This window comes from Trichoderma harzianum (assembly GCF_003025095.1).
Source record: "Trichoderma harzianum CBS 226.95 unplaced genomic scaffold M431scaffold_5, whole genome shotgun sequence".
Lineage (NCBI taxonomy): Eukaryota > Fungi > Ascomycota > Sordariomycetes > Hypocreales > Hypocreaceae > Trichoderma > Trichoderma harzianum.
Genome location: NW_020209253.1, coordinates 1348231 through 1372943, shown reverse-complemented (window position 1 = coordinate 1372943; position 24713 = coordinate 1348231). Strand labels below are relative to the sequence as shown.

Sequence of the window (24713 nt, the reverse complement as noted above, 5' to 3'; positions counted from 1 at the left end):
CATATGCTTGATGCCTTGCGGATAGGCATCCATAAGGCGGAATTTGCCTTGTTACAAACATTCACTTTGCCGTATATCTAAATGAGCACAAGTACCATCATACGAAGGACCAGCAAGCTTACCAGATGCTACATTTTAAACCCCCGTCTAAACAAAATCCCTTAGAGGGCAAGATGGCTTCATCCTCCGTGCTTGCTGACGCTCTTGATAGTATTCCATTGTTGATCACAGCATCTGAATCAATCATGGGTGCTGCTAGGATTCTTTGGAAGGATGAAACAAATGGCGAGCTCAAGTCATTTTACTCGAACGTCAAAACCCTTTGTTTTATCGTGAACTCCCATTGGAAGCACGTCAGCGATGTGGCGAATGGAATTGATGCAGATCTCATCCATAGAACTTTGAATCATCTGGAATCCATAATTGCATCCAAAGTTCTCGATTTGCCCCTCTATAAAACATGTCTAAATGCCCCGCGTTACGATAAATTACGCGCCTTCAATCGACATTGGGAAAGGATTCAGAAACAGAGCGACAATGATAAGTCCATCCAATATATCAGATCATATATTGAATTCGGAACGAACGCGGAAGAACGCGACCGGCTCCTCCAATTGTCGGACGAGTGGCAAGAAGAACTCCGAGCACGTTTCCCTGAGAACCAACCTGGCTGGGCATTTAAAGAGCTTTCTACCAATACGAGTGTTGGATCATCATCCATCGCCGTGTGGAACGCAGTGCAGTCAATTTTCAAGGCTTTTGTGGCCTGTAGCAACTGCAAATGCATACCAACCCACGATATCATGGCCCGACTTCGCTTAGGTACATACCGGAAGAACAATATACGCAGGGAAGGAGATACTGACGAATGTCTCGACTTCGACATGCTCCTTTCCATGAGGCAAAGCTGGACGGAAGCTCATGTATCCATGGTGAACGAGATAAAAGCGAGAGCTGTACAAATCCAAAACAGTATACCAATTGGGCAACACAGAGGACATAAAAAGTCGACCAAGATAAAACAAATGAGGGTAAAACAACTTTGTGAGCTGATTGAGAAGATCAAAATTGCGGCTCTTCGACTTAAGCTTAAAGTGACCGGAGACCAGATATTTAAGCTTCAATCTGAGAAGAGCACATTCCTCGGCGATAAAGCCAAGGGCCCTGTCACGTTGGAAAAATGTCTTAGATCACACTCTCTCACCGATAGAACAAGACGTATTCTGGCGGTGATGCTCAGCTACGCTGTGCTTTACCTACACGATACTCCCTGGCTGCAACCTACATGGAGCTCTTCGCACGTCTTATTTTTCCCCACAGCTTCTTCAGCCATTCCCTTACAGCCATTCATCCAAACTCATCTAGCGAGTCCTTACGAATCTAGCCAGGACTCGTGCACCGACCCGGACGACCTTGATCCTGATTGGGTTCATCACTGTCCGCATCTGGTGACACTGGCAGTGATACTAATGGAACTTTATGTTGGCGCCCCCTTCGATACCTTGGCTAGGCGGTATATTGAAGAACCCGGGGGCGATACTCAATCATCAACCTACCCACGAAGTTTTGCTTTTGTCAACGAGGTTTTCGATGCATGTAAAGCTCAAATCCACGATTCTTACCAATTTCATGACGTCGTGGAGAAATGTCTGGACCCCACTAGCTGGGAAGACGAAGATGGAAATAAATTGGACAATCAGACATTAATGTCGAAGATTTATCAAGAAATTGTCAAGCCACTAGAAACTGAATTATACCAGAGCTTTGAAAAAATCTCCAGCGACGATCTTGACGACTTTGCAAAGGGCATCGACATTGTAAACTGGGACCAAAATATACTACAGCAGGCTCAAACTGAGACGCCAGAGGACTACGCGCAGGGTGTCGAACAAACCCATGATCTTAATCCACCTAGATTTATGTTACCATTTGATCCTCCACGATCTTCTGCGAGCAATCTTTTGGGTCAATTGTTGGAAAACCGTCAGCATGGACGACATTCGAATAATGCTACTAGGTCTCCACATGACAGTCCGCGAGCAACAATGATAAATGACGAATACCGAGCTTCTCAATTTTTCGACGACGAAACCATCTCTGAAGCACACACTAATGACGCGTAAGCAATGAAGATATCTTCACAGTAGTCTTTGTGTCCGCTGTATACCGATATATTATGCGGTATATTTTGGATTTTGCTTTCTCCAAAAGAGATTTGCTAACATAGTTGCCCTGCAGGCGCTTAAAATACGATAACTGGAAAACTCAATACAGTGAAGTCTACAAGAAATTCATTCCAGAGGATCTGCATCACCCCAGCATCAAAATTGCGATTCTCGACACAGGTATCGACATACAGCATCCAGACATTGATGCACAGGTTGAACAAATTAAAGACAGGTATAACTGGCTCAACGAGAATAGAGCCGCGAACGTGCGTGTGGTCACTGACAGGAGCGGCCATGGAACGTTCACGGCAAGGCTGATTCTCGATTATGCGCGTGATGCTCAGCTCTATGTCGCCAAAATAGCTGATGATACACCATCAAAACCCAGTGTGGTTGCCAAAGTATGTAAGCTCTGGTTTTGACGCCGTCAAGTTTGGCCATGGATGAACCGCGTACTAACCCTATACCCTAGGCTATTAATCATGCAGTGTCTACTTGGGAAGTAGACATTATCTCAATGTCATTTGGCTTCACTACATGTGATATGGATGATTACCACGAACTCGAAGATGCCCTTGCAAATGCTCATGCGAAACGTGTGTTGCTTTTTGCCGCAGCCTCGAATAGTGGAGGGAAGCGGGGCCGCGCATACCCAGCTCGCGACCAGAATGTCATTGCCATTCATGCGACTGATACAGATGGTAATCGGTCGAGATTTAGCCCTACAGCGTTGTCTCACGACATTAATTTGGCGACGGTCGGCGAAGCTATTGAGTCAGCGTGGCCAACAAATCTACCGGGCAACTCTGATTCAGGATTTCTTAGATGCAAATCTGGCACGTCGTATGCGACTCCAATTGCGGCTGGGATTGCAGGGTTTCTCTTGTTATATACAAAGATATATTTACCAGATAAAGCTGACGCGCTGAAGAGTCGGCGGAGGATGCAAGCGCTGTTGAAGCGAGTTGCTGAGAAAGAGGCGGGACAGACGGCGAGAGATGGTTATCACTTCATCGCTTTGAGCTTGCATCGCGATAGTTTGTTTGGCAAGGGCAAAAATTATATTGACGAGACGATTCGGGATGTCTTGAATACATAATATATAATTGATACTGAAGGAGACATTGAATCTTGAGTAGCGTTACGACAGACTTTAATGATCAAGGTATTCGAAATGCAAGATATCGAATACAAAATGTCATACATGGGAAGTGGTGAGTCTAACACTGTACTCGATCTCATATTTATCCGTCTATATCTGGGTTCTATCGCTGGGTCTACGCCCTCGTCTAATCGACCTCATCCGCCCACTTCGCGGGGGCTACGAACGCTCCATCAGGGCCCAATGTTCCCGAAACAAATCTTGATTTATAGTCAGTAGTGGCACATGAGAAAGAGAGTTGGGTAACATACTTGGTATGGCTTCCTCTCGCAGCGAGCTGGCCCTTGCTATTATAAAACTGTACAGTTGTGTACGCCAGCGTCTTTCCGACTATTTTAAATAATTAGAATCAATCATCATTTTGTTTGTTAGTCATTACGTACTCTTTTCACAGATAGCCGTTCCTTTGAGGATATCGCCCGGTCGGCCTCCGGGGCTGAGATAGGTCACTGAGTGAACGAGGTCAGTGATGTGAGCACTTACAGCTAAAGAGGTGGGCATGTCCTTACCATTCAAGTCAGTCGATACGCCTGTTGCGAATCGTCCAGTAGAAGCAACTGCCAGGGAACCCCCGAGATCGACGAGACTAGCTATCGTTCCTCCATGTATGGTTTGGAGTCGGTTCTAAAGGGAGAAGTTAGTAAGATGGCTTGGAAAGACGTCGAGGGCCAACTTAAAGTGTGGTCTTTATGGATGTCAACTTCAAAGTCGACTCTGCCCTCAGAAGCATCTATTAATCGAAACTAGAATGCCTTGTCAGCACTAACTGAGGTTGCTGGCCGACCTGGAATTACTATGCGTACTCGATTGTGCAGGAGTCTTATATCCCGTTGTTAGTGGCTTTGCCTCGGCAAATGGCCCTCGTGGGAGTTTGCTCATACCTGGGTTCCAGGCCCGATTCGGCCATGAAGGACCGCATGACGGCCTTTGTAAAATTGAACGGAGAAAGCTTTTTAGTCATGATTTCCCTCTAATCGATTCAATTGATCGATTATCTGTATAGGTTGGTCTCGGGAACTGAGATGGCCTCAAGTGCTTGATGGGCGACGCTATCCGCTATCGCTCCCGTTACCCGATAATGCGCCGAGAAGGTGTGACGTAATCTTCGCGCCGCGCTTCAAGATCGTGAACTTCTCAAGATCGAATCATGAGGCAGCAGCGCCAAACATCATAACCACCTTTTGACGGATTACGGTCCTCGCATCCGCCCAACATGTCTATAAATCCCTCCCTTCATCTCGCCGAATACCTGGAGAGGCTGCCTGGTACAACGTTCAAGAAATTGTACCAGCAGCCCTCGACGACGTTTGCGATCTTCCGGCGCATGCTGCCTCACCTGGCAAAAACATTCGTCATGAGAATGCTTTTCCTTCCTCACCCGATGACTCTCACGGATCTGGACACATGGGTGAAGCCGGAAGCCAAACGGTTCGATATGCACTGCTCTTGTGGCGGCATCGCGCAGCGTCTAATAGTGGTATAGGAAGAAAGACCAGTCCCTCTCCATCTTGCGAAGCCTCCACATTGTCCAGATATCAGCCCCGTCAAAAGAGAAACCGCAGGAGATTCAGCTCATGTCAAATTTCAAGAAATCTCTACGGCTAGCCCTCACCGGAGGCGGAAACCACAATTCCTTTGGCGTGCCTTCTTCGCTACTCGTACCGCCCGAAATTGACTTGGCGTTCCTCGATCGATACGCGCGTAAGAAGTGGGAGGATGTGCTGCATTTCGTTGTATCTAGTGTCGGTTACAAAAGCAGCTTAGGAGACGGCTCGGGGCCCAACAAGGGCGTCAAGGAGCTTCTCATTGCAGGGCGGTTGGTCGACAGGCGGCCGAATGGAAGCTTAGGCATCACGCAAGCAGGCTTCACCTTTTTACTGCAGGAGGCAAACGCGCAAGTTTGGACACTACTTTTGCTATGGCTGGAAGTTCTGGGCAATAACAAGAGCTCGGGGCTGGATCCCGTCGACATGCTTTCGTTCTTGTTCATGCTGGCGAGCCTGGAACTGGGGCGGGCCTACGATACGAATGCGCTGACTGAAGAGCGACGGAATATGCTTCCCTCTCTCGTTGATTTCGGCCTCATCTACATCCCCCAACATAAGCGCTCCATGTTCTTCCCAACCCGACTGGCAACAACCCTTACTAGTGGAGGAAACAGTCTACGAACAATCAGCGAGGGCGTCACAGCTGCTACTCAGTCGGCCCAGACCTCGCAGCAGTCCCTCGGCCCTCTGGGTGGCGGCGGCGGCGAACAGGCTGGAAGCGTCGTTATCGAGACCAACTACCGTCTCTATGCATATACCCAATCTGCCCTCCAAATCGCAGTCCTCGCTCTCTTCGCGAAGCTCAACATGCGATTCCCCGACATGGTGGCCGGCCGTCTCTCCCGCGCATCTATCCGTCAGGCCATTAACTTTGGCATCACCGCCGACCAAATCATATCCTACCTAGCCGCCCACGCCCACGAGCAGATGCACCGCACTGCTGCGTTGACCAACAAACCCGTCTTGCCCCCCACCGTCGTCGACCAGATCCGCTTGTGGCAGCTCGAAAACGAGCGCATGAAGACGACGAGTGGGTTCCTGTTTCGGGACTTCACCGATGACAAGGATTACCTCGATACCGCGCGTTTCTCTGAAGAAATTGGCGTGCTGGTCTGGAAAAATGACCATGCACGGATGTTCTTTGCCAATAAGCATGAGCAAATTAAAGATTTTTTGAAGACGAGGAAGAGAGCGGAATGAGCCTTTTTTTTTTTTTTTTCCAATTTATTATCACGGAACTTCTCTGCCTTTTCCACCTTTGATCACCGACTGGCAGATGCAAATTAATAAACATGTTGTGAATGGCGTTTGGCGCGTGGAAATATGAAAAGTATAGGTGGAAGCAAAGCATAAATCATTCGGAGCTCCCAGATGGGTGCTGTTACAAACATACCTAAGCATAGATACGAAATAGTCAATCAAATGAATCAAACATTTCATATTAGAGTACCTCGAGACTTGTCTATACAGTAGTTCTACATCATCTGCCATACCCTTGTGACTCTCGTTTCTCTCCAATTCAAGCAACAGCTATTTCATTCAAACCATTAGACGCAATATTTTCCACGTATACATTCCAGGGTCCCATTTCCAGTTCCATTCCAACATGCTTCCAAAGCCATTAGTATATCCCAGGCTCATTATCCCAAGGCTTCATTGGGTGGAGAAGGGGAAAAAAGAAACATCGCCAAGAAAAACAAAACCATTTGGGCGGTGGGCCACACTCTGATTATACACAGTACAAGTAATCGAGATACGAAATTAGGATGATTCTCACGACATTGTGAGACGGTTTCCCCGGGATGATCGAGAAAGGCTCCCAGATAGAAAACTCTTGCTCTTGTTCTCATGAGTATAAGAGCCATGCCGCAGTCCGGTCAAGCTGTGCCTCTCGCCCTTTCTGATGACTGAGCTGCCGAAAATCTTTGCCATGAAGCCTTTCTCTTCCATGGAGCCACCTTCGGGAAGTAGAGAGGGCCGGCCATTTCGACGAGCGTAAGCTTGCTGCCAGGCATGCAGGGAGCGCCGTGCTTCGATTGTAATGCAAAGTGAGTCAAGATAATCGAATACGCGACGGCAACGTGTGTCTTCTTCAGTGACTGACGGAGAATTAGATGAAGTCATGAGAGTCCGCAGAGCTGAAGTAGTGGTTGAAGTAGGGAGATGAGATGTTCGCTGATACAGGCTGCTATAAGGAGTTTTCGCCTGGGCTGAACACGAGCCGGCTAGAGATTGGCGAGATTCACGGGCATCTGCGGCAAGGTTTTCAGATGAGAATCGGTCATGAAGGGCCATAAACCGGCCAGACCAATAGGCGGATGATTGTGCGTTGCTAATCCGAATGGACGGAGCCTCAGAAGAGCAACTTTGGACCGACTTGGCCAGCGATATTGTAGATGGTTGCATGAGGTTTAATTTTGAAAGCTGGGGAGGAGTTGTAGTTTTTGCAGTAGAAGATGGGGATATCTTGGCAGAAGTGCCACTAAAAGCAGAAGTGTTGATAGAGCGAGCAGCCAACGATGGCCGAGAAATAGATGTTTTCAAGTCCTGGAGGGCACTCATAGTTCGAGACTTTGGAAGTTTATTGACCAAGCGTGGTGTTGGTGGATCTAAACGGGAAAATCCACCTGACGCAGGAGGGATATTCTCATCCTGCTCGGCGACAATTGGCACTGACAAAGGCGCAGTCGTTGATGCTATTTTAAAAGATGGCTTCGGTATGGATGAGGTAGAAGATAGAAGGCTTCTGCGTAGCCTCTTTGAAGATGTTGGATCAGGGCCGGCTTTGATGGTTGGCTTGGCAGCAATGTCAAAGCTTTCGACGGTAGGGCTGCTTTGTAAATGTCCGTCACTGTCAAAGCCGTCGGAGATGCACCTCAAATTCTGCGCTCGCAAACGGCTGTGGCTTTCGAGAGTCGAGCCAGAGCTGTCTGTTTCGCAGTCTTTGATGGCATCAACAATGACAAGCCTCTCGCTTCGGATAAGATCGGCACCTCTAGAGTTTTTGACAGGACCTATGGGCGCAGAGATGAGGGGTCGTCTACTTTTTCCTCGTCCTCGCATTTTTGCTCAATTTCGTGGCAACGGTTGCCAAGATGACGTGCCTGATGTAGTTGAACGGTTGCGATGCAAAGGAGATTCCTGGTGTGAACTCTGGAGTCGAGGGCATTGAGTGGCGGTGATTGAGAAACAAGCTGTGAGCAAGGCGTCTGTGTCGATTATGTTCTAACTTCTTCGGAAACCCTTCCAAATTCTTGAAGAGATTCCCAGATGATGGTAGCGGACAGCCGTTGTTTGGATAGGCAGCCGAGTATCGGGAGAGGATTGCCCTTGCTCATGCAAGATGCCGATGATTAACTGCCAGATAGATATGACTTCAAAGAGAAAAGCGAAGGCCGATGGTGAGATAGCCTCGAGAAATCGGTATTGTCATATCATTAAAGCCCCTTACACCAGATGGTGATTCGCGGTCAACATCAGGTCGTTTGCTTCTTGAGCAACACAGCAAACAACGAGGGGAGGAGGCATAAGCCGACAACAGGAAGAGAAGAACAGGAAGAGAAGAACAGGAAGAGAAGAAAAGACTGTTGAGGATGCGCTTTGTTCCAGAACGTGTCGTGTTTTTAGACAAACTTGCGCGTGATAAAGTGATGCAGGAAAAAGATACACAACAACTGACAGCAGAGTGATGGGCACCTCTTGTCAGGTGCCAGGCAGAACCCACCTGCCGACTGACCGAATCCTCGGTTGCGCAGTTATTCCGCAACCAGACGCATCTAATACTTCATCAGTATATTTCAAGTATTAAGATTGAATATAGAAGGTATCATGAGCCCCAAGCTATCCCATCTCTCCCTCTGTCCTATGTCGAAAGTTCTACTGTTGATCATCTTCCACCATCCATTGCTTCGACCTTGTACCTCGCTTGCTCATAGGCCTCAGTCCCGTGTCGTCGTTTATGCCAGTGTATTTCCCCCAAATCTAACCGTTTTCCACCTAAAAAAGAGAAAGCGGCCCAACTTTATTCGTCCCAGCCGTCGACCTTGAAGCGAAAAGCAACGTCTCCCTCCCCTCGAGGAATTTCGTTCCCATTAGCATCCCAAAGAGCACGTTCGACATAAGTCACGTTACCGTCATTGTCGACCAACAAAACGGTCTGTCTCTGTGTTCCGTACATGCCTTCCTCGAAGCCAATGGATGGGTGCGGGCTCGGGCTCGGTGTGACATCCGGCCTTGATTCTGCCTTGAGCTCTTCGACAGCCTTCAGGTCGTCTTTCAGATGCGCCCACAAGATCCTCCCCTTTGCAGTGGCCTTTTGCATTTCCTCACGGTTGACGTCGTCGCCGACTGGCGGTACGAAGATGGTATGCCTCATCAGGTTCATGTAGTCTTGTAAGCTCGATCCCGGAGGTCGCTCTGGCATAGATTCTGTGTCGAGAATGGAGAACAGACTTGCGACCAGCTCGTCTTCGGAGGAGTTCTTTGCTGCAGCCTCCAGAGCCACTTCCTTCAAGAGTCGTTTTCCTGTCGTCACCTTGGGCCACTCGTTGGGATCGTTGTAGACAGTGTTGCTGAGACCCCAGACGCCATCTGGTTCCAATCCGACTATCGGAACGTCGCTCACATCAGCAGCCCTGTTGCTCACAATGGCGATGCCTTCGTTGTTGCGTCTCAGCTTGCCGCACACCATAGAAAAGCCTCCTACACCTTTAACGCCGCCGTCTTTGACCAGCTCATCCACGCCCTTCTTTATACCTTCATCGGGAAGTCCTCCGAGCCACATATTGACCATGCGGCCTCGGCTTTTGATGCCGTGTATCGGGTGTTCAGCGTCATCATTGACCAGTTCTCGGTAGTTGGTCAGCACGGCCAAGCTTCCGGTCTTTGTTATGCCGAGCCAAGTGCCTTTTGCCGCCCTCTGGAGGTCTCGCGATGAAAGAACCTCGCCGCCCGACTCTGGGTGCGTCCACCAGTGCGGCCGCGACGTGGGCCTTAGGATGAACTCATCGCGATTATCAATAAGAATAAGGGAATAGCCGGGATGTGCCGTTGTGAAGAGCACGATACACATTGTGGTGAGTTTGCGTTGTTGGATATGAACATGTACAGTATGTTGTTCGTTGGTGTGGATGGACACCCTAAAGCTCAGGCGAGTGCTGTTTCACTGCCTATTATAAGGGCGAAGCCAATACGGTGAGCCGACGTCGGCGCCACAAGAATGAGGCTTGTTGAACAACGCACAAGGCAAGCCCGATACGAGCGCCTCCTTTAATCAACAGACGTTTCGGGATATCGCCAAGTCCAGGGATTGGTGCCAGCACATGCCACTTCAAACATCATAAGGTCAAGCGCAGTGATGCAAGGCGTGGGCTGATGGAGCTGCGGAACCCGCCACCAACCGGCTTACACACAAGCCCCGCTGGTACGATTGCCGAGCCAATGCGCCGATGGGCCGTTGAGATCGGCTATGAGGAAGGTTTGCCATGTGCCCGCATTATATTCTTATATTCCGATGTGTACCTACGAAAATGCTTAGGAGCCGTGAAGTGAACATCAGGCAATGTTCTTGGCTAATTCGATTACCTACCTAGGCGTCGATGCCAGCTTTCTTACACTGGGAGACAAGATGGAGCTTACAAAGCCGATCAGCACAATGTGCCTTTTACATGAGACTATCCTACTTTCATGAACGGAATCCCGATACTGGGTACCTAGTACATATCGGAGCCTCTAAACATCTCATCTACAGTCCTTTTGCTCTTTTAGCTGTGGTTGTACTTGCTCCCTACATGAACATGAATCTAGTACATTCACGTGCTTACAACAAAGCAATGAAGAAGGAACTAATCCATGGTCCCATCCATGCCCGCACCGAGCCATGTGTAGTGTCCGAGCAACTGGCAACTCCAAGATAGTCAAAGTCACATGTATTTTCTTTCACCGTAGTCTTCTGCATGTGTTTCTTCACAAAGAATGCATGCACACAAGCATCTCAATTAAGTCGCTAGAGCCATGACGGTGATGAGATGTCTTGCGTCCAAACAATGGATCAAAAATGTCTTTGAGAAACATGAGCTTAGAAATGGGCCGCATCCCAGATGGGAATGGCGATTATAGACAACGCAATTACTGAAACACACTTGAATAATAATGGGTGGATGAACGAACACAATGAGCAGTCGCTGAACAATTGCGCACGCGCCTGCTTGCTCATCAATTTGGCTTTGACGCTCAGACATCCACGCGACTAAGAGTCTTCATTGGATTCATAGAGCATTCAAAATATGATACCAATGGATGAAGGCACAACGCATTTTGATTTGCAATCGAATCTGTTCGTCTCAACTTTGTTCGCTTTCATCCGTTGTTGTTGATCTTTGTACAAGTAAGATTGCCGTAATGAACGGCTCCGTATCAAGCTCGAACATCTTCCAGATATTCTTCCAAATAATGAACTTCTTGGTAAAACAAAGGACACTCTTGAGCATAAATAACTAGATCTCTCAGGGTTTTGCAGAAACAGTTCTCCAAGCATCCCCCAATTCATCTGCTTCCATTTCAATTAGCCATCATCTGCGACCAGAATTATACTGCCCGTCTACAACTCTGACAGTTCTACAACAATACCACGTGACAATTTACAACAATGGCTTCACAGGCCGATCGGATATACCAGCTGGAACAGCAGCTCGAGAAAGAGACTCTCACTGGTATAACAAATGCCCTCCTCCTAATAAGCGGACAGAAGGTTAACGGGGTTCCGGTTACACCTGTTACAAAGCCAAGCATACGCACAGCGTCGTGGGTCTATGAACGCTCGGGATTAGGAGCCAAGATTATTCAAGAGCCTGCATCCCAGGGTTATGTGTCATGGAGAGAATACGAACCTAATGGCAGAGACCGTGTGCCCATTGTGATTCACTACTCCGCTAAGATGAACGGGGAGACCCGAGATTGGAAGTTCCAACTCGCCATTCATGATCCTGACCAGTTTTGGAAATATTTGCAACACAATGGCGATCCAACGACCGATATAGAGGAGTATGAGAAGCTTCTAGCCACCCTCTGGTCACAGACGTATAAGATTTCGTTCAAGCCCAAAAGACTCCCGATTTCCATGAAAATTACCAAGATTGAAACGGTGAACTTCCCAAAGGCTAACAAATGAAGCCGGCACTGAAGCAGAGCTCTGAGAGTTGGGCTGGAGATGTCTTGATGACGTTGGATGGATGCGTGTGGTTACCTACCTTTAGGTGTGTTATTTCACTTTGTTGGAGGAATAGTGTCCGGATTTTGCCGTCTATTGACGGTTTGTGCAGTTTATGAAAAATATGCCTTTTTGCCACATTGTAACGATTGAAAGTGCTGATGAACTCTTCGTGATGTGAGTACATGTACATGTAGGCCAACACCTCTACTCTCTTAGAGTAGGGACTAAACTTGTGGAATAAAAGACATCACCCACGTGAGTAAACTCTTCCTCGGCAGTAGCAGCCAGCCTTTTTGGCTTAAAGACGCAAATGTCATCCGGTTTGGGTCAATACTCCAGACTCTCGGAGAGTTTACGTGGTATGGGGTTGTAGAAAGCCTAGTTTCAGTTGCAAAATATGACTGCCCGTTCTATACTTGCAAGCCAGTGCTGTCTTTTTCCCTATGAGTATCATCATGGTACCCGTGGACCTCTGTTAACGTTGGCGAGCTAAAAAGCATGCCCCTCTTCCCGGACGCAGATGCTCTCAAACTACATGTACATGCGGGTTAGCTTGGGTCTACGATATTAACCCATGAGTAACTTTTGGCTAAGGTTATTCTGCCGGGCCTTTGGTATTTGCCGACAAACCCCAGTGCTTGTTGTGTTGCTTCGCCGTTTGCCAAGCCAAAGCTACTGTATGGATGCTGTTCTGCCCTGTCTGTGTGGGACAATGAACGGAGGAGACGGGAGTGGTGGGGAAGCGGGCCTTTCATGCTCCATCCAAGTCAAATAATAGTCTAGTAGCAGCGCGCCTTTGTCTGAAGCTTGAGATTGCTGTATATGGTCTGTTTCGCGATCTTAAAATAGGTCCATGAGATCAAATAGTGAATGGAGCCCGGAGGCTAGATTTAGGTGTGAGACGGATGTGGTATGGGCAAAACCACCTCCAAAGTACCCATACCGGGGCTCTAGGGCTAGCTTTACCGGAGTACGGATAGAGAGTCCAGCAACAAACTGACAGTCCGGCAACTAGACTCCGAACGAACTAGGGAGTCTACATGCTGCCTACTATATTTGATCTGTCAGACTGATCACTGGCTCACCAATGCGCAGGCTGCCTGCGAGCTGACCTTCCTAATGGGAAAATAAGACTATTGAATCCTTATTTTTTAGTGCCATTTTGCATCTCTCGCCGTTCGGAGCCATCAATTGTATTTGGTGCATGTGTGTACCAGTTACCTTTTATGTCCGTATGGCTGGAGCTTCACCAGTGCCGTTTCAGCCGCTCCACTGCACCGTCCTATTACCCCGTCTCCGTGTCTCTTCGATCAATCAATCCCGTAGATACTGTAGGTACCCGTACTCAATACTTTGCGATCACGTACTTCGCATGTCTGTACATACATGCAATGTTTTAGTCTTGACAGGTACCAAGGGCCGAGGTAGCAGTCGGAATTGGCTCGGATTTTTTATGCTTCATGTGCTTGCTTACTTCAATGGCTGCACAGGCAAACGGAGTACATGCGGAGCTGCTGATTGGGGGCGCGTTGCCGTTGTACCTGCTTCAGCTTCTGGTCGAGATGCCAATGCCAAGACAAACCCGCCACTAGTACGGAGGTGCGATGCTGCCAACTCGCCTCAAGGGCAAAAAGTCCCTGCAGCTCTGCTCCCGGACGCTGCGAATCTCCTCTCGTGCTCATCTGGCCGGATCGCCTTGCTGGTGACCCTTTTTGGCCGTCGTCTTTTCCGTATCTTTCTTTTTCCTTTGGCATTTCCTAGCCTGGAACTTGCTCATGTGCTCGTGATACCTCAGCTTCGGAGCTTTCCTGGCCAATTCACGTGAGGGCTGGGGGATTCGACCTGCTCCCTCAATCTGCTTCGCTTCTGCTCCTGTCTGCGTTGCCTTACACCGTCCGTCACGATGGCACGACGTAGGTACAGGCTGTTTATGGTCTGTGCCGTCGTCATTCTCTTCCTCCTCTACAGAGTCTCGCAAAACACATGGGAAGACCCTGCGCAGCATGCAGGTCTTTACCGTCCTCCCACCTCGAAATCGCCTGCCACGGGAGTAGAGAGCCCGCCGAAACCACCTCCGAAGCCTGCGCCCGAGCCCGAGAACATACCTGAATCAAAACCGAAGCCTCAGCCCGAGGCCGAGGCCAAGCCCAAGCCCGAATCGAAGCCGGAGCATGCTGCTGGTCAGAGCAAGCAGAACAAGCAGAACAAGCCCGATGACGAAGATGATGGGCTGGGCGTCAAAATTCCAAAGCTAAAAGAGCTGGACGACTCGAAGCCAGCGGCCAATGGCGAAGCGCCTGGCCATGCAGGTTCAAAGACTGCAACTGACAAGTTGAACCCCACCGACGAAGATGAAGTGATTGAGGATATTCACCAGAAGAATCCGCCAAAGAACAACCCTGGAAAGCCAGTAGACACTCGAATCCATTGGAGGCCGGTTCCCGAGCACTTCCCTGTGAATTCCATCATAAGCCTCCCCACTGGGAAGCCGCAAAAGGTCCCTCGAGTGCAGCACGAGTTTGGCGTCGAGTCACCAGAAGCCAAATCCAGACGAGTCACTAGACAAGAGCGCGTTGCAAAAGAGATTGAGCGGGCGTGGTCGGGCTACAAGAAGTTTGCTTGGATGCACGACGAGCTATCGCCCGTCTCTGCCAAGCATCGTGACCCCTTTTGCGGCTGGGCTGCTACGTTGGTTGATTCCCTGGACACCCTATGGATTGCGGGTCTCAAAGAAGAGTTCGACGAGGCCGCAAAGGCCGTAGAGAATATCGACTTCACCACTACACCTCGCAACAATATTCCAGTTTTTGAAACGACCATTCGATATCTAGGCGGTTTGCTCGGCGCCTTCGATGTCAGCGGCGGCCATGATGGTGGCTATATTATCCTTCTAAACAAGGCTGTTGAGCTTGCTGAGATCCTCATGGGTATATTCGACACTCCGAACCGAATGCCAATCTTATACTACCAATGGCAGCCAGAATATGCCTCCCAGCCTCACCGCGCAGGCTCTGTCGGCATTGCGGAGCTTGGAACGCTCTCCATGGAATTTACGCGCCTAGCCCAGCTTACCAGCAACTACAAATACTACGATGCTGTGGATCGCATTACCGATGCCCTGGTTGAGCTCCAAAAGCAAGGCACCTCCATTCCGGGCCTGTTTCCCGAGAATCTAGATGCCTCTGGGTGCAACCATACCGCAACTGCCATCCGCAGCTCACTTAGTGAGGCAGCGCAGAAGCAGATGGATGAAGACCTCTCCAAGCCAGATAACTTCATTCCTGGAAAGGCCCCGAAGAGCGAATCCCAGAACGTCGAGAAACCCCCCAGTCAGAAGCAAAGTGCAGACGGCAGCGAGTTTATAGTTGGAAAGCTCAGTGCTGATGAAGCAATTGCAAAATTGCAAGCTGCTGATGAGGCCAGGGCAAAGGCTTTGGACGAGGCTGCGATCAAGCCTGCAGGAAAATCTGACAGCTTTGTTGTTGGGAAAATCGGTAGTGAGGACCCAAGGGACGATCAGACACCAGCTGCGAAAACGGATGCCTCAGATAAGGGATTTGTTGTCGGCAAGATAGGGGCGGAAGATCCAAGAGACGATCAGACGCTCACCGCGAAAACGGATGTTTCAGACAAGGGATTTGTTGTCGGCAAGATCGGAGCAGAGGATCCAAGAGACGATCAGACACAAGCTGTGAAAACGGATGCCTCAGACAAGGGATTTGTGGTCGGTAAGATTGGAGCAGAGGATCCAAGAGACGATCAGACACAAACTGTGAAAACAGATACTTCAGATAAAGGATTCGTTGTCGGCAACATCGGAGCGGAAGATCCAAGAGACGACCAGAAGATTCCAGACGCATCTGGGACAAAATCTTCAGAATTTCTAGTCGGCAAAATAGGCACTGAAAATCCTGAATATGCGAAGCAAGGGCCCCGCGAAGATGATAAAACGGAAACTCGTCCGCTAGATTCTCTCCGTCGCCGAGACACCATTCCTAGTGAAAATACATCCGTGGAGAAGCCCCAAGTGCCATCCCAACGGACAGCAAAACGAGGAAAGCCACCATTTGCGGCCGATGGCTTCACAGCTAACTGGGACTGTGTTCCTCAAGGTTTGGAAGTAGGTGGATACGGGTTCCAGCAATACCACATGGGAGGCGGTCAAGACTCAGCTTATGAGTATTTCCCGAAGGAGTATCTACTTCTCGGCGGTCTGGAGTCCAAGTACCAGAAGCTGTACGAGGACACTGTCGAGGCAATCAACGAGTGGCTCCTCTACAGGCCCATGACAGACGGCGATTGGGATATTCTATTCCCCGCCAAGGTCCAAACAGGTGGAAACCCTTCTGAAGACCTAGTCGCAACATTTGAGGTTACGCACCTCACTTGTTTTATCGGTGGCATGTACGGCCTGGGTGGCAAGATCTTTGGCCGCGAAAAGGACCTTGAGATAGCCAAGAAGTTGACGGACGGCTGTGTCTGGGCATATCAATCGACCGTCTCCGGTATCATGCCGGAAGGTTCCCAAGTTTTGCCTTGTCCGTCGCTGGAGAAGTGCGCTTTCAACGAAACCCTCTGGTGGGAGAAGCTGGATCCTGCAAAGGACTGGAGAGACAAGCAGGTGGCTGAGTGGGAAGAGAAGAAGGTGGCGTTCGACAAGCAACAGGGAAGCAAGGACCCCAGAGAAACTAGCGACAAGGATAAAGAGGCTGCTGGCGAGGCCCTGAAGGAAACTGCCCAAGACCATAGCGACTCTGCTGGTAACTCCAAGGCTATTCACAAGAGGGCAGCAGTTCCGCCGCCAAAGTCAAGGGCAGACGAAGATGTTGGTTCAGAGCTGCCGCAGTCTCTCAAGGATAAGATCGGTCTCAAGGGTGACGAGCAGAAAAAGCCAGCAAAGAGCAGCGTCGGTATCCAACGAGAGCCTGGTGACCCAATCGACTCAGTATTGGAAGCCCACCGTCTCCCTCCTCAGGAGCCGGAAGAACAGCAAATCATCCTTCCCGAGAAACCCGAGACACACGAGGAGTTTGTAAAGAAACATATTGCCGACTACGGTCTCGCTCCTGGTGTCGTCCACATCACTTCGAGACAATATATCCTCAGGTAAGAGGCTCCTTTTGGTATACCAAATTGCATCATGACATCCTTTGCTAACCTCTCATCACTAGACCCGAAGCCATTGAATCCGTGTGGTACATGTATCGCATCACAGGTGATCCCATCTGGATGGAGAAGGGCTGGAAGATGTTCGAGGCCACCATCAGCGCCACCCGTACAGAAATAGCCAACAGCGCCGTCGATGATGTCAACAGCCAAGAACCCGGGCTCAAGGACGAAATGGAGAGCTTCTGGCTCGCTGAGACGCTCAAGTACTACTACTTACTGTTCTCGGAGCCAAACGTCATCAGCTTGGACGAGTGGGTGCTCAATACCGAGGCTCATCCTTTCAAGAGGCCCGGTGGTAGCGTGATTGGACACAGTATATAAAGAGGATGGCGATGAATGAATGGGATGGGTAACCACTACAGGAAGCAATGGATTTTTTTATTTTTACTTCAGCATGTCTATGTTCTTGCCTCTGGGGTTTGTTTCTGTTTTTCCCTACTTGTTGTTTTGCAAAATCATGAACAAAGCATCCGTGTTGCATATGGAGTCAAATCACGACGGGCGTTGGAAGAGTATTGCTTAGGAAATATGAAAATACTAGAATTCTATAACAAACTATATGCATCTGGTCTTTGTAAAACCAACTGTTGCGCTTAGACACTATTCCCTGCAAGACAGAAAAAAAGAAGAACGAAACCCAGAAATTCCCTTATAACACAACCTGTTCATCTCTTGCGTCCTCACCCAGTCTCATTGCATCGAGAAGAACTCAGCATCCTACCTCCATTCATTCTCCGATAGCCACCGCACCTGCTGTTTCATATAATACACAGAAACCACTCATTTTTTATATGTCAATCATTCTGCACGGAAAAAGGAAAAAAGAAACCCAAAAACAAAGACATCAAGGTCGATAGATAGGATATATATACCCGTCGGTCCTTCTCTCCAAACCATCCCCTATTGTATTTCCTCCCAAGACAAAAAAAAAAAAAGACAATGAAAAGCATAAAAAAAAACATTGATCCATAAACAATAGCACATGACAAATACGTCGTCGAATGCCCAATGCATTATCGTCGTCTATAATTCGCCCAGTGTGACATTCGACTTGCCGTTCCTCGGACTTCTTCTATCCAACAAATGCCGTCTTCGTCCTTTGTCTGTTACTTCCCATTGTCGTACCGCGGGCGTATGAAGAAGTGGCAAATAGATCGATCGTTCGTGAAGGCCGGGCCTTGGTAATGTCGTTTGTCTCAGTTGAAAGCAAGATATTTTTTTTTCTTTTTTTTTCGGTTCGGTTTTTTGTCGTCGTTTGGACACATTAAGTATTCTTCGTGAACGCCGTCGTAACTCCGATGCTGATGCCTGTAAACCAACCAACCCCGTAAAGTCGAAAGTTGTGCCGCCCGTTTACACGCCCCTGGTATCGCCCATCACATATACACATAGACTTCCCGTCTCATATCTCATATCCACCCGTCATAGCCGCATTGTTTTTTTCCCTCACATTAAACCCACCCATGCTTTATCACACCATTGAACTCAGGACGCGTATGCTCAATATCATTACGAGCAAACCAATGGTGACGATGATGAGCAGTGTAAACGAGAACCAGCCCATTACCATGGCGCTGCTGCCCACGCCACTCTTCACAACACCATTGCCAAAGTCTTGAGCAATAACGGATGCTGCCACGGATGCAGTATGCTGCCAGAGAACTGACACGAGGACGAAGATGGAAGAGATGAAGATGATGGCCAGTGCGATTTGCGAGACAGGGCGAGAGGGGAATGGCTTGACTTCGCGCTCGGATCCTTCAGAGTCCTCCTCCTCGTGCCATCCGGGGAAAGTAGCCAAAAGGAGCAGACAGATGAAGGCGAAGATGATGGCGATGATGCTAAAAGGCGGCGGTCAGTAAAGATGCACATGCGCGCACAATTTGCCTGGGAAAAAATGCCACTCACATCAGGTAGGGAAACACAATCATGTCTTTGAATTGGGCCGCCAGCCAAATGAGGTTGAGAGGGTCCTGGTCCACTGAGACTTCCTTGGCCAAGGCTGTCGCATTGTTACTACACAGCCACGAGCCGCCATCCGGGTTGACGCAGATGCCAAAGTAACCAACTCGAGCCTGCAACTGGGCGTTTCCAGCAAAGTTCTCCAGGGCGCCATAAAAGCTGTAATCGACCTGCGCCGTGTCGGGGTGAGCCTCGTAACCCTTGTAGTAGATGGATAGCAGGAAAATTCCGGGGATCAGAGGCGACGAGGACGAGCAGCCAGCAAGCAGCAGCGCTAAAATGAGATGAGGCGGTCAGCAAGACACACGAAGAATTGAGCTGAGAACAACGCGACATACAAAGTAAGATGATTGCGACGACGATCAAAATCATCAGCACGTGGTGGTAACCCAGAAAGGGGACGAATCCTGTTGAGACACAATGTTAACCTTTTACCGCATTCCAGAGCCGCGTGGCCACGAGGTAACTCACGATGCCATCCCAGATGAAATTTGCGCGCGATGATCCTCGTGCTGGAACTCGAACTCGAGGTGGTATGGGTTCCGCTCGCCATTGTTGCGATCTCTACAGAGGGGAGTTATCCCTCGTTAGAATCGAGACTGGTTGAGCGTCGAGATGATATCAGAGGAGAGCAATCGACAGCCGCGATGCTCCAGGACAAGAGGCGACAGTCGATAGATCAAGAGCGCCGGGAGCGCAAGCCGTTGTAATCGCGCACGCAATACTGCTATTTGCCCCACGCAAGGTGCTCTTCGTTCTGCAGCTGAAGCCCGTCGCGATACCCCTCGTCAAGATGTTCGAATTGTCGCGTGGCAGCGAGACGGCGCAAACGCAGGCTGGAATGTGGATAGCCTGGTCTATCGATAATCGTCAAGAATAAAGATTCAAAGCGAGTGTAGAATGCGCTTGGACCCTGCAATGTCGAGAATGCGGATGTCTTGCTGCGTGCTATCAGTTGTCATGGACGACGTGCAGGACGAGACTTAGCTCAAAGAAGAGAGCAGCTCCCAAAGAGGAATTGGAATCGACAAGAAAGGGCACGACGTAACACGTAACACGTAGCCGGGAAAACGGGGAGGGGCCTTTCTCTCTTCCCAAAAGTGACTTTGATTGAATTCGCTTTCACGCTTTTTTTTTTTGGTAATTCAGATGGCTGGGGAAAATGCTCGTGAGTGACCAACCATCCGAATTTCGCAAACCTGCGGTCGAGGCAGGGACAAGCTCGCATTTTGGTTGGCCCAGCCACGCCTTTTACGGTATTGACTTTCGTTGGCCGGGCGACCGGGGTGACGTTGGCAAACAGTGGGGCGCCGGGCCCGCGGGGGCGCTTCAGTGGCTGGAAATCACCAGGTTCAGGTTTAGGTCCTGAAGAAGCCGCTGAGGCCATTTGGGCTGCACGGATTACAGGGGCCGCAAAGCGCTGCTGAAGCGCCTCCAGGACCCGGAAACAGTGGGGGAAAGTCTTTTTTTCCAGCGGGTGCCTTGCAGGGGAGCCAGTGCGCTAAAAGAGGCAGCTGGGCCTTTTTGGAGAGCGTAGTGGCGATACACGGAGTTTGGCGAACAATCTGGATTTGCACGCGATCGATCGTCGGTGAGGCTTCAGGGCTCAGGCAGGTGGGTAAGACACGCATGGCTTTCGAGGACCTGCAGCATCGGTAGTTTGTACGTTTGGGGCTGTTTAGCATGTGAATTACAGGCAGCTATTAGATCCTGCATGCTGCCGCTTTGTTTGTCTCTTTTCCTCTCCAATTTGGACGCTCTTTTTACAGAACACATAGGGTACATGAGAATAGCACGAGGTTGGCACTGGGCATCAGCGCTACATGACAGAGAAATCCTCGTATCTTGGCGGGTTGCCATGACAATCCATTGGCTCTCGCAGCCAAGGCGAGCTGGCCGAAGCTAATGCTTAGGGTCGTGTCAGGCATTAATTGGCAGCTCGTGTGTCGCGTCCGCTCCGTACCAGATCCTGGTGTAGCTCTTACGAGTACATGCACCATACATGGATGGACGGACGTGCTCTGAGGCGCAGCCCTACTGACCGCCTGAAAGAGTTCAAGTTTGAGCTCGGAAGCCATGGATCAACAATGGAATCGTCAACATTTGTAGCCTTTGGCAGAAGGTGTCTATATATAGCAATGTTTATTTCACGCATGTCAACATAAGATTTACTTTTAGCTACATTTCTTACAATTGAGGGATGCCTCGGCAGTGACAATACAGTAATCCAACATTGTTTAGAAGTACAGATTGCAGGCGGTAGACATGCGTATGCTCGTACTCGTATGCAGCCAAAACATTGAAGTCAATCCGACAGAAGACCTAGAGCAGCTGCACGCCCCCTATTAATGCAGACATGCCTTGCGCCATTTAGAGCAGTTCTCCGTAAGCTCTGCATGTCTGTGTTGTTTCCAGTCGTATAATTGCTCAGCTCGGCGGCTTACCCCCTGCGTTTGCATTTTGCTGTCTGCAGCTCGTTATTAGTACGGAGCACCTGTTCCGCCTGCTTCCCGCCATTAATACTACCACGACAATTTTGTCGAAAATCATTTTATCATACTACTACTACCGCTATTGCTTTCAATTTTGCAGAAAGATGAAGAAAAAATGAATAGAATGATATCCAGACCCGCTTACCCTTTGTCGATATTAATCCAAGTGATGAAATCGAGTCCAATGTGTCGTGCAAGTTCGATGCATCCCATCTCGGAAACTCTTCGGTAGACGCATATCGATAAAGGGCTACCCACCAATAAACATGGCCAGCTATCTGCAACGTACATCGTCATACCTTCCAACTTCGACGCAGCTTTCTATGGGCGCATGCAAAGATGACGACCATGTCTGGAATTACCAATGGCGTCTCCCTTGATACTCGAGTTGAAGATTACCTCGAGGATAAGCTTCAATCCACCGCTGATCTCGAACATCTCGACGAACTGCTCACAAATGTCGAATTACAGCGGAACCAGCTCCAGTCGCAGCTCGACGATGCCGTCAAAGAGCTCGAGGAGGCGCGGCGCACAGCCGACGAGCGCCATACTGCGCTCCAAAACCGGATTTCCGAGTTCAACGAGTTGCAAGAAAGCATCGACAGACGTGTTCAGATAGCTGCTGCATCGGATGCACCGAGCGAAGCTATCGCGCGATTGCAGAAGCCCATGAAACAGCTTCAAACCGTCGAGCTAGCCGAGAAGTACTTCATGCTGCTCCAAGATGCTGAGAGGTTGCGAAAAGAAGCTCGTTGTCATCTTCCGGGTAGCCCTAAGGAGGCTCTCGAACCATATGCGCAGCTGAAAGAGCTTGTCATTAGGCTCAGGTCCTTGCCTGGGAATGACGATCTTCACTTGGTGGATCATATCGAGAAGATGACGGAGAATCTTTGGAATGAAATGAAGCAAATCATGTCTGCTGAGCTGGAGACTGTGCTTAATAAGAAGCACTGGCCCAAGGTTGACCCCCAGTCTGAGATGGATGAGGAGTGGGTGGCCTGTATCGAGAAGCTCCTCGACCTCCAGATGCCGGAGGTGATTCATAGCACAGGCGTTGTGACCCTCTTACCATTTGAAGTCATGGCCAGAATGTTCGTCGCCGAGTTTCGCTTCCATTTTATTAGCGATAAACCGACCAGCAGCCCTCAATCTGTTGGGACTCACTGCTTCCCCTGGGTTCTAGCGACTCTAGAAAAATGGGAGGACTTCTTTCGCGATAATCTTGGCCATCTCCTGGCATCCAAATTTCAAGAGACGCCTGTGGCTAACAAGACAATATACGCGGATCCTGCATGCGCTCTTATTACGGCGATGCTACCGGTCATTCGGGAGAAAGTCGATGCGGTAGTATCAGAGACGAGCGCGAATCCTGGATTCTTGAGCAACTTTATCTCACAGATCATGACTCTTGACGAGACCATTCGATCCCGATTCAACTATGATGGTGGTGATCCCGAGAACGGTTGGGCAGGGCTGTCTGAGAGCGTCCTGGAGAATTACTTTGATGCGTGGTATCAGGCCGAGAGGAGCTTTGCGCTAGAGAGATTCGAAGTGATTATGGAGTCTCGAGATGGGCGCAAAATCGACTACGACTACTCAGTGTCCGGCAAGATGAAGCCCACCTATGCGGCCGTGCAAATCACCGATCTGTTACGAGTAGTGACGACGAAATACGAGCGTCTCCGTAAAGTCAAGCAAAAGCTCAGATTCCTGACAGATATTCAACTGGATATTCTTGATGGATATCATGACCGTCTCAGAAGCTCGCTTGAGGCTTACCAATCTCTAACCTCTACATTGGGTCGAACCATCCATGGCGTAACAAAAGAGCAACTGGCTGCCTTGGACGGGACAGGGGCTTTGGAGACGCTGTGCAAAGTGATTGGTAGTGCCGACCACATTGCGAACACATTGACAGAATGGGGAGATGAAGAGGTAGGCTGCACACATCTATTGAGGGAAGAAGGAATGCTAATGAAACTCATAGTTCTTTGTCATACTATGGGATCAGCTGCATAAACGCGAATCCAGACAGATTAGGCCCCAAGGCTCAACCATTGCCAGCATGGTCGGACACAGCGATGATATTAAGGAGCGCACTGTTGCCGCAGTCGATGGAGGCGATGAGAATGGAGCCATCTTTGATGAGACTATTGCGGCATACACCAACCGTCGCAAGGCAGGCGAAGAACTACTCGTTGGCGCTTTGATCGAGTCTCACTCCAAGGCGCTGCGTGCCTACACTCATAACGTTCAGTGGACCACAATTGGCGAAAGCGCAACTCCAGGTAAGCTCTGTCCCCTAAATAATGTGGTGGACCTTGCTAATTGGATTGTAAAAGATGATTCTTCAGCCCTCTCAATCACGCCGGAGCTAGACGAGCCGTTGAGCGTCCTCAAGAGGAATATGGAATTCTTGAGTAAAGCTCTATCTGCCGCCTCCTTCCGCCGTGTCTGGCGAGATGCACTTGACAGGCTCCAGGATTTGTTATGGTCCAGCATTCTCACCCGCCAGTCGTTTACCGCTTTTGGGGCTGCGCAGCTCGCGCACGATTGCGCAACTATCTTTTCGCTTGTGGATCGCTTCATTCCCAATGGCTCAGCGGCACTGGAATCTCTTCGCGAGGGGCTCGTCCTGCTCAACTTGCCAGCAACGGCAGAGGGCGACGGCGTTTCGAGTGCCGCCATGACACTTAAACAGGCTAGTGACCGAGCGTTTACGAACAATGATGAGGCTCGCAAGGTCCTTGAAGAACTGGAGCTGGTGGCGCTGACACCGCCAAATGCAAGACAAATCCTCCAGAGGCGAGTGGAGAATGATGAGAATGTTAGGTGGTGATATAGTAGAAGTCCAGTTTTGCATAGATCTGAAATGAAAGAAAATGGACGCTGTTCATCAACATCATGATGCATCAAAAGCAGCATCTTATATGATAAGGTATTATCTAACTGATTAATTCCATGTTGAATGCCCAATTCTTCAGCCAACTAAGCGCAATATGG

At 49.4% G+C, this 24713-nt stretch overlaps 9 protein-coding genes across 9 annotated transcripts; 5 read left to right on the top strand and 4 right to left on the bottom strand.

Annotated features, from left to right (window-relative positions):
• Window positions 1–173: 173 nt before the first annotated feature.
• Window positions 174–3267, top strand: M431DRAFT_494196 (hypothetical protein; the record flags this gene model as incomplete). Its single annotated transcript, XM_024917217.1, has 3 exons — window positions 174–2119; window positions 2239–2569; window positions 2641–3267. The coding sequence occupies 3 exons, from the start codon at window positions 174–176 to the stop codon at window positions 3265–3267; spliced, it is 2904 nt and encodes a 967-aa protein (XP_024775440.1).
• Window positions 3268–3457: 190 nt separating this feature from the next.
• Window positions 3458–4291, bottom strand: M431DRAFT_4711 (hypothetical protein; the record flags this gene model as incomplete). The annotated part of the gene is made up of 7 exons (XM_024915431.1): window positions 3458–3530; window positions 3582–3660; window positions 3714–3779; window positions 3840–3954; window positions 4032–4073; window positions 4134–4149; window positions 4212–4291. The coding sequence occupies 7 exons, from the start codon at window positions 4289–4291 to the stop codon at window positions 3458–3460; spliced, it is 471 nt and encodes a 156-aa protein (XP_024775439.1).
• Window positions 4292–4485: 194 nt separating this feature from the next.
• M431DRAFT_507420 (hypothetical protein) lies at window positions 4486–6322 on the top strand. Its single transcript, XM_024918962.1, has 2 exons — window positions 4486–4758; window positions 4814–6322. Exons 1-2 carry the CDS (start codon window positions 4544–4546, stop codon window positions 6075–6077), a joined length of 1479 nt encoding a protein of 492 aa, XP_024775438.1. The 5' UTR covers window positions 4486–4543; the 3' UTR covers window positions 6078–6322.
• Window positions 6323–6396: 74 nt separating this feature from the next.
• On the bottom strand, window positions 6397–7940 carry M431DRAFT_494193 (hypothetical protein; the record flags this gene model as incomplete). The annotated part of the gene is made up of 2 exons (XM_024917216.1): window positions 6397–6486; window positions 6786–7940. The coding sequence occupies 2 exons, from the start codon at window positions 7938–7940 to the stop codon at window positions 6397–6399; spliced, it is 1245 nt and encodes a 414-aa protein (XP_024775437.1).
• Window positions 7941–8898: 958 nt separating this feature from the next.
• On the bottom strand, window positions 8899–9948 carry M431DRAFT_481251 (hypothetical protein; the record flags this gene model as incomplete). The annotated part of the gene is made up of 1 exon (XM_024915943.1): window positions 8899–9948. One exon carries the CDS (start codon window positions 9946–9948, stop codon window positions 8899–8901), a length of 1050 nt encoding a protein of 349 aa, XP_024775436.1.
• Window positions 9949–11523: 1575 nt separating this feature from the next.
• M431DRAFT_4707 (hypothetical protein) lies at window positions 11524–12045 on the top strand (the record flags this gene model as incomplete). The annotated part of the gene is made up of 1 exon (XM_024915430.1): window positions 11524–12045. The coding sequence occupies one exon, from the start codon at window positions 11524–11526 to the stop codon at window positions 12043–12045; it is 522 nt and encodes a 173-aa protein (XP_024775435.1).
• A 1945-nt stretch (window positions 12046–13990) lies between these two features.
• Window positions 13991–17577, top strand: M431DRAFT_4706 (glycoside hydrolase family 47 protein; the record flags this gene model as incomplete). Its single annotated transcript, XM_024915428.1, has 2 exons — window positions 13991–17193; window positions 17259–17577. 2 exons carry the CDS (start codon window positions 13991–13993, stop codon window positions 17575–17577), a joined length of 3522 nt encoding a protein of 1173 aa, XP_024775434.1.
• An 895-nt stretch (window positions 17578–18472) lies between these two features.
• M431DRAFT_552510 (hypothetical protein) lies at window positions 18473–19620 on the bottom strand. Its single transcript, XM_024921369.1, has 3 exons — window positions 19545–19620; window positions 19165–19492; window positions 18473–19097 (listed from the first exon to the last, which is right to left on the bottom strand). Exons 1-3 carry the CDS (start codon window positions 19588–19590, stop codon window positions 18728–18730), a joined length of 744 nt encoding a protein of 247 aa, XP_024775433.1. The 5' UTR covers window positions 19591–19620; the 3' UTR covers window positions 18473–18727.
• Window positions 19621–22049: 2429 nt separating this feature from the next.
• On the top strand, window positions 22050–24549 carry M431DRAFT_83506 (hypothetical protein; the record flags this gene model as incomplete). The annotated part of the gene is made up of 3 exons (XM_024923314.1): window positions 22050–23645; window positions 23698–23998; window positions 24053–24549. The coding sequence occupies 3 exons, from the start codon at window positions 22050–22052 to the stop codon at window positions 24547–24549; spliced, it is 2394 nt and encodes a 797-aa protein (XP_024775432.1).
• Between the last annotated feature and the right edge of the window lie 164 nt (window positions 24550–24713).

Coding starts and splice junctions, on each gene's coding strand:
- M431DRAFT_507420 (XM_024918962.1), top strand. CDS start 4,544: ATGTCTATAAATCCCTCCCTTCATCTCGCCGAATACCTGGAGAGGCTG. Junction 4,759..4,813: donor GTGAAGCCGGAAGCCAAACG/GTTCGATATGCA, acceptor ATAGTGGTATAG/GAAGAAAGACCAGTCCCTCT.
- M431DRAFT_552510 (XM_024921369.1), bottom strand. CDS start 19,590: ATGATTTTGATCGTCGTCGCAATCATCTTACTTTGTATGTCGCGTT. Junction 19,493..19,544: donor CTTACTTTGTATGTCGCGTT/GTTCTCAGCTCA, acceptor ATCTCATTTTAG/CGCTGCTGCTTGCTGGCTGC. Junction 19,098..19,164: donor ATTGTGTTTCCCTACCTGAT/GTGAGTGGCATT, acceptor GCCGCCTTTTAG/CATCATCGCCATCATCTTCG.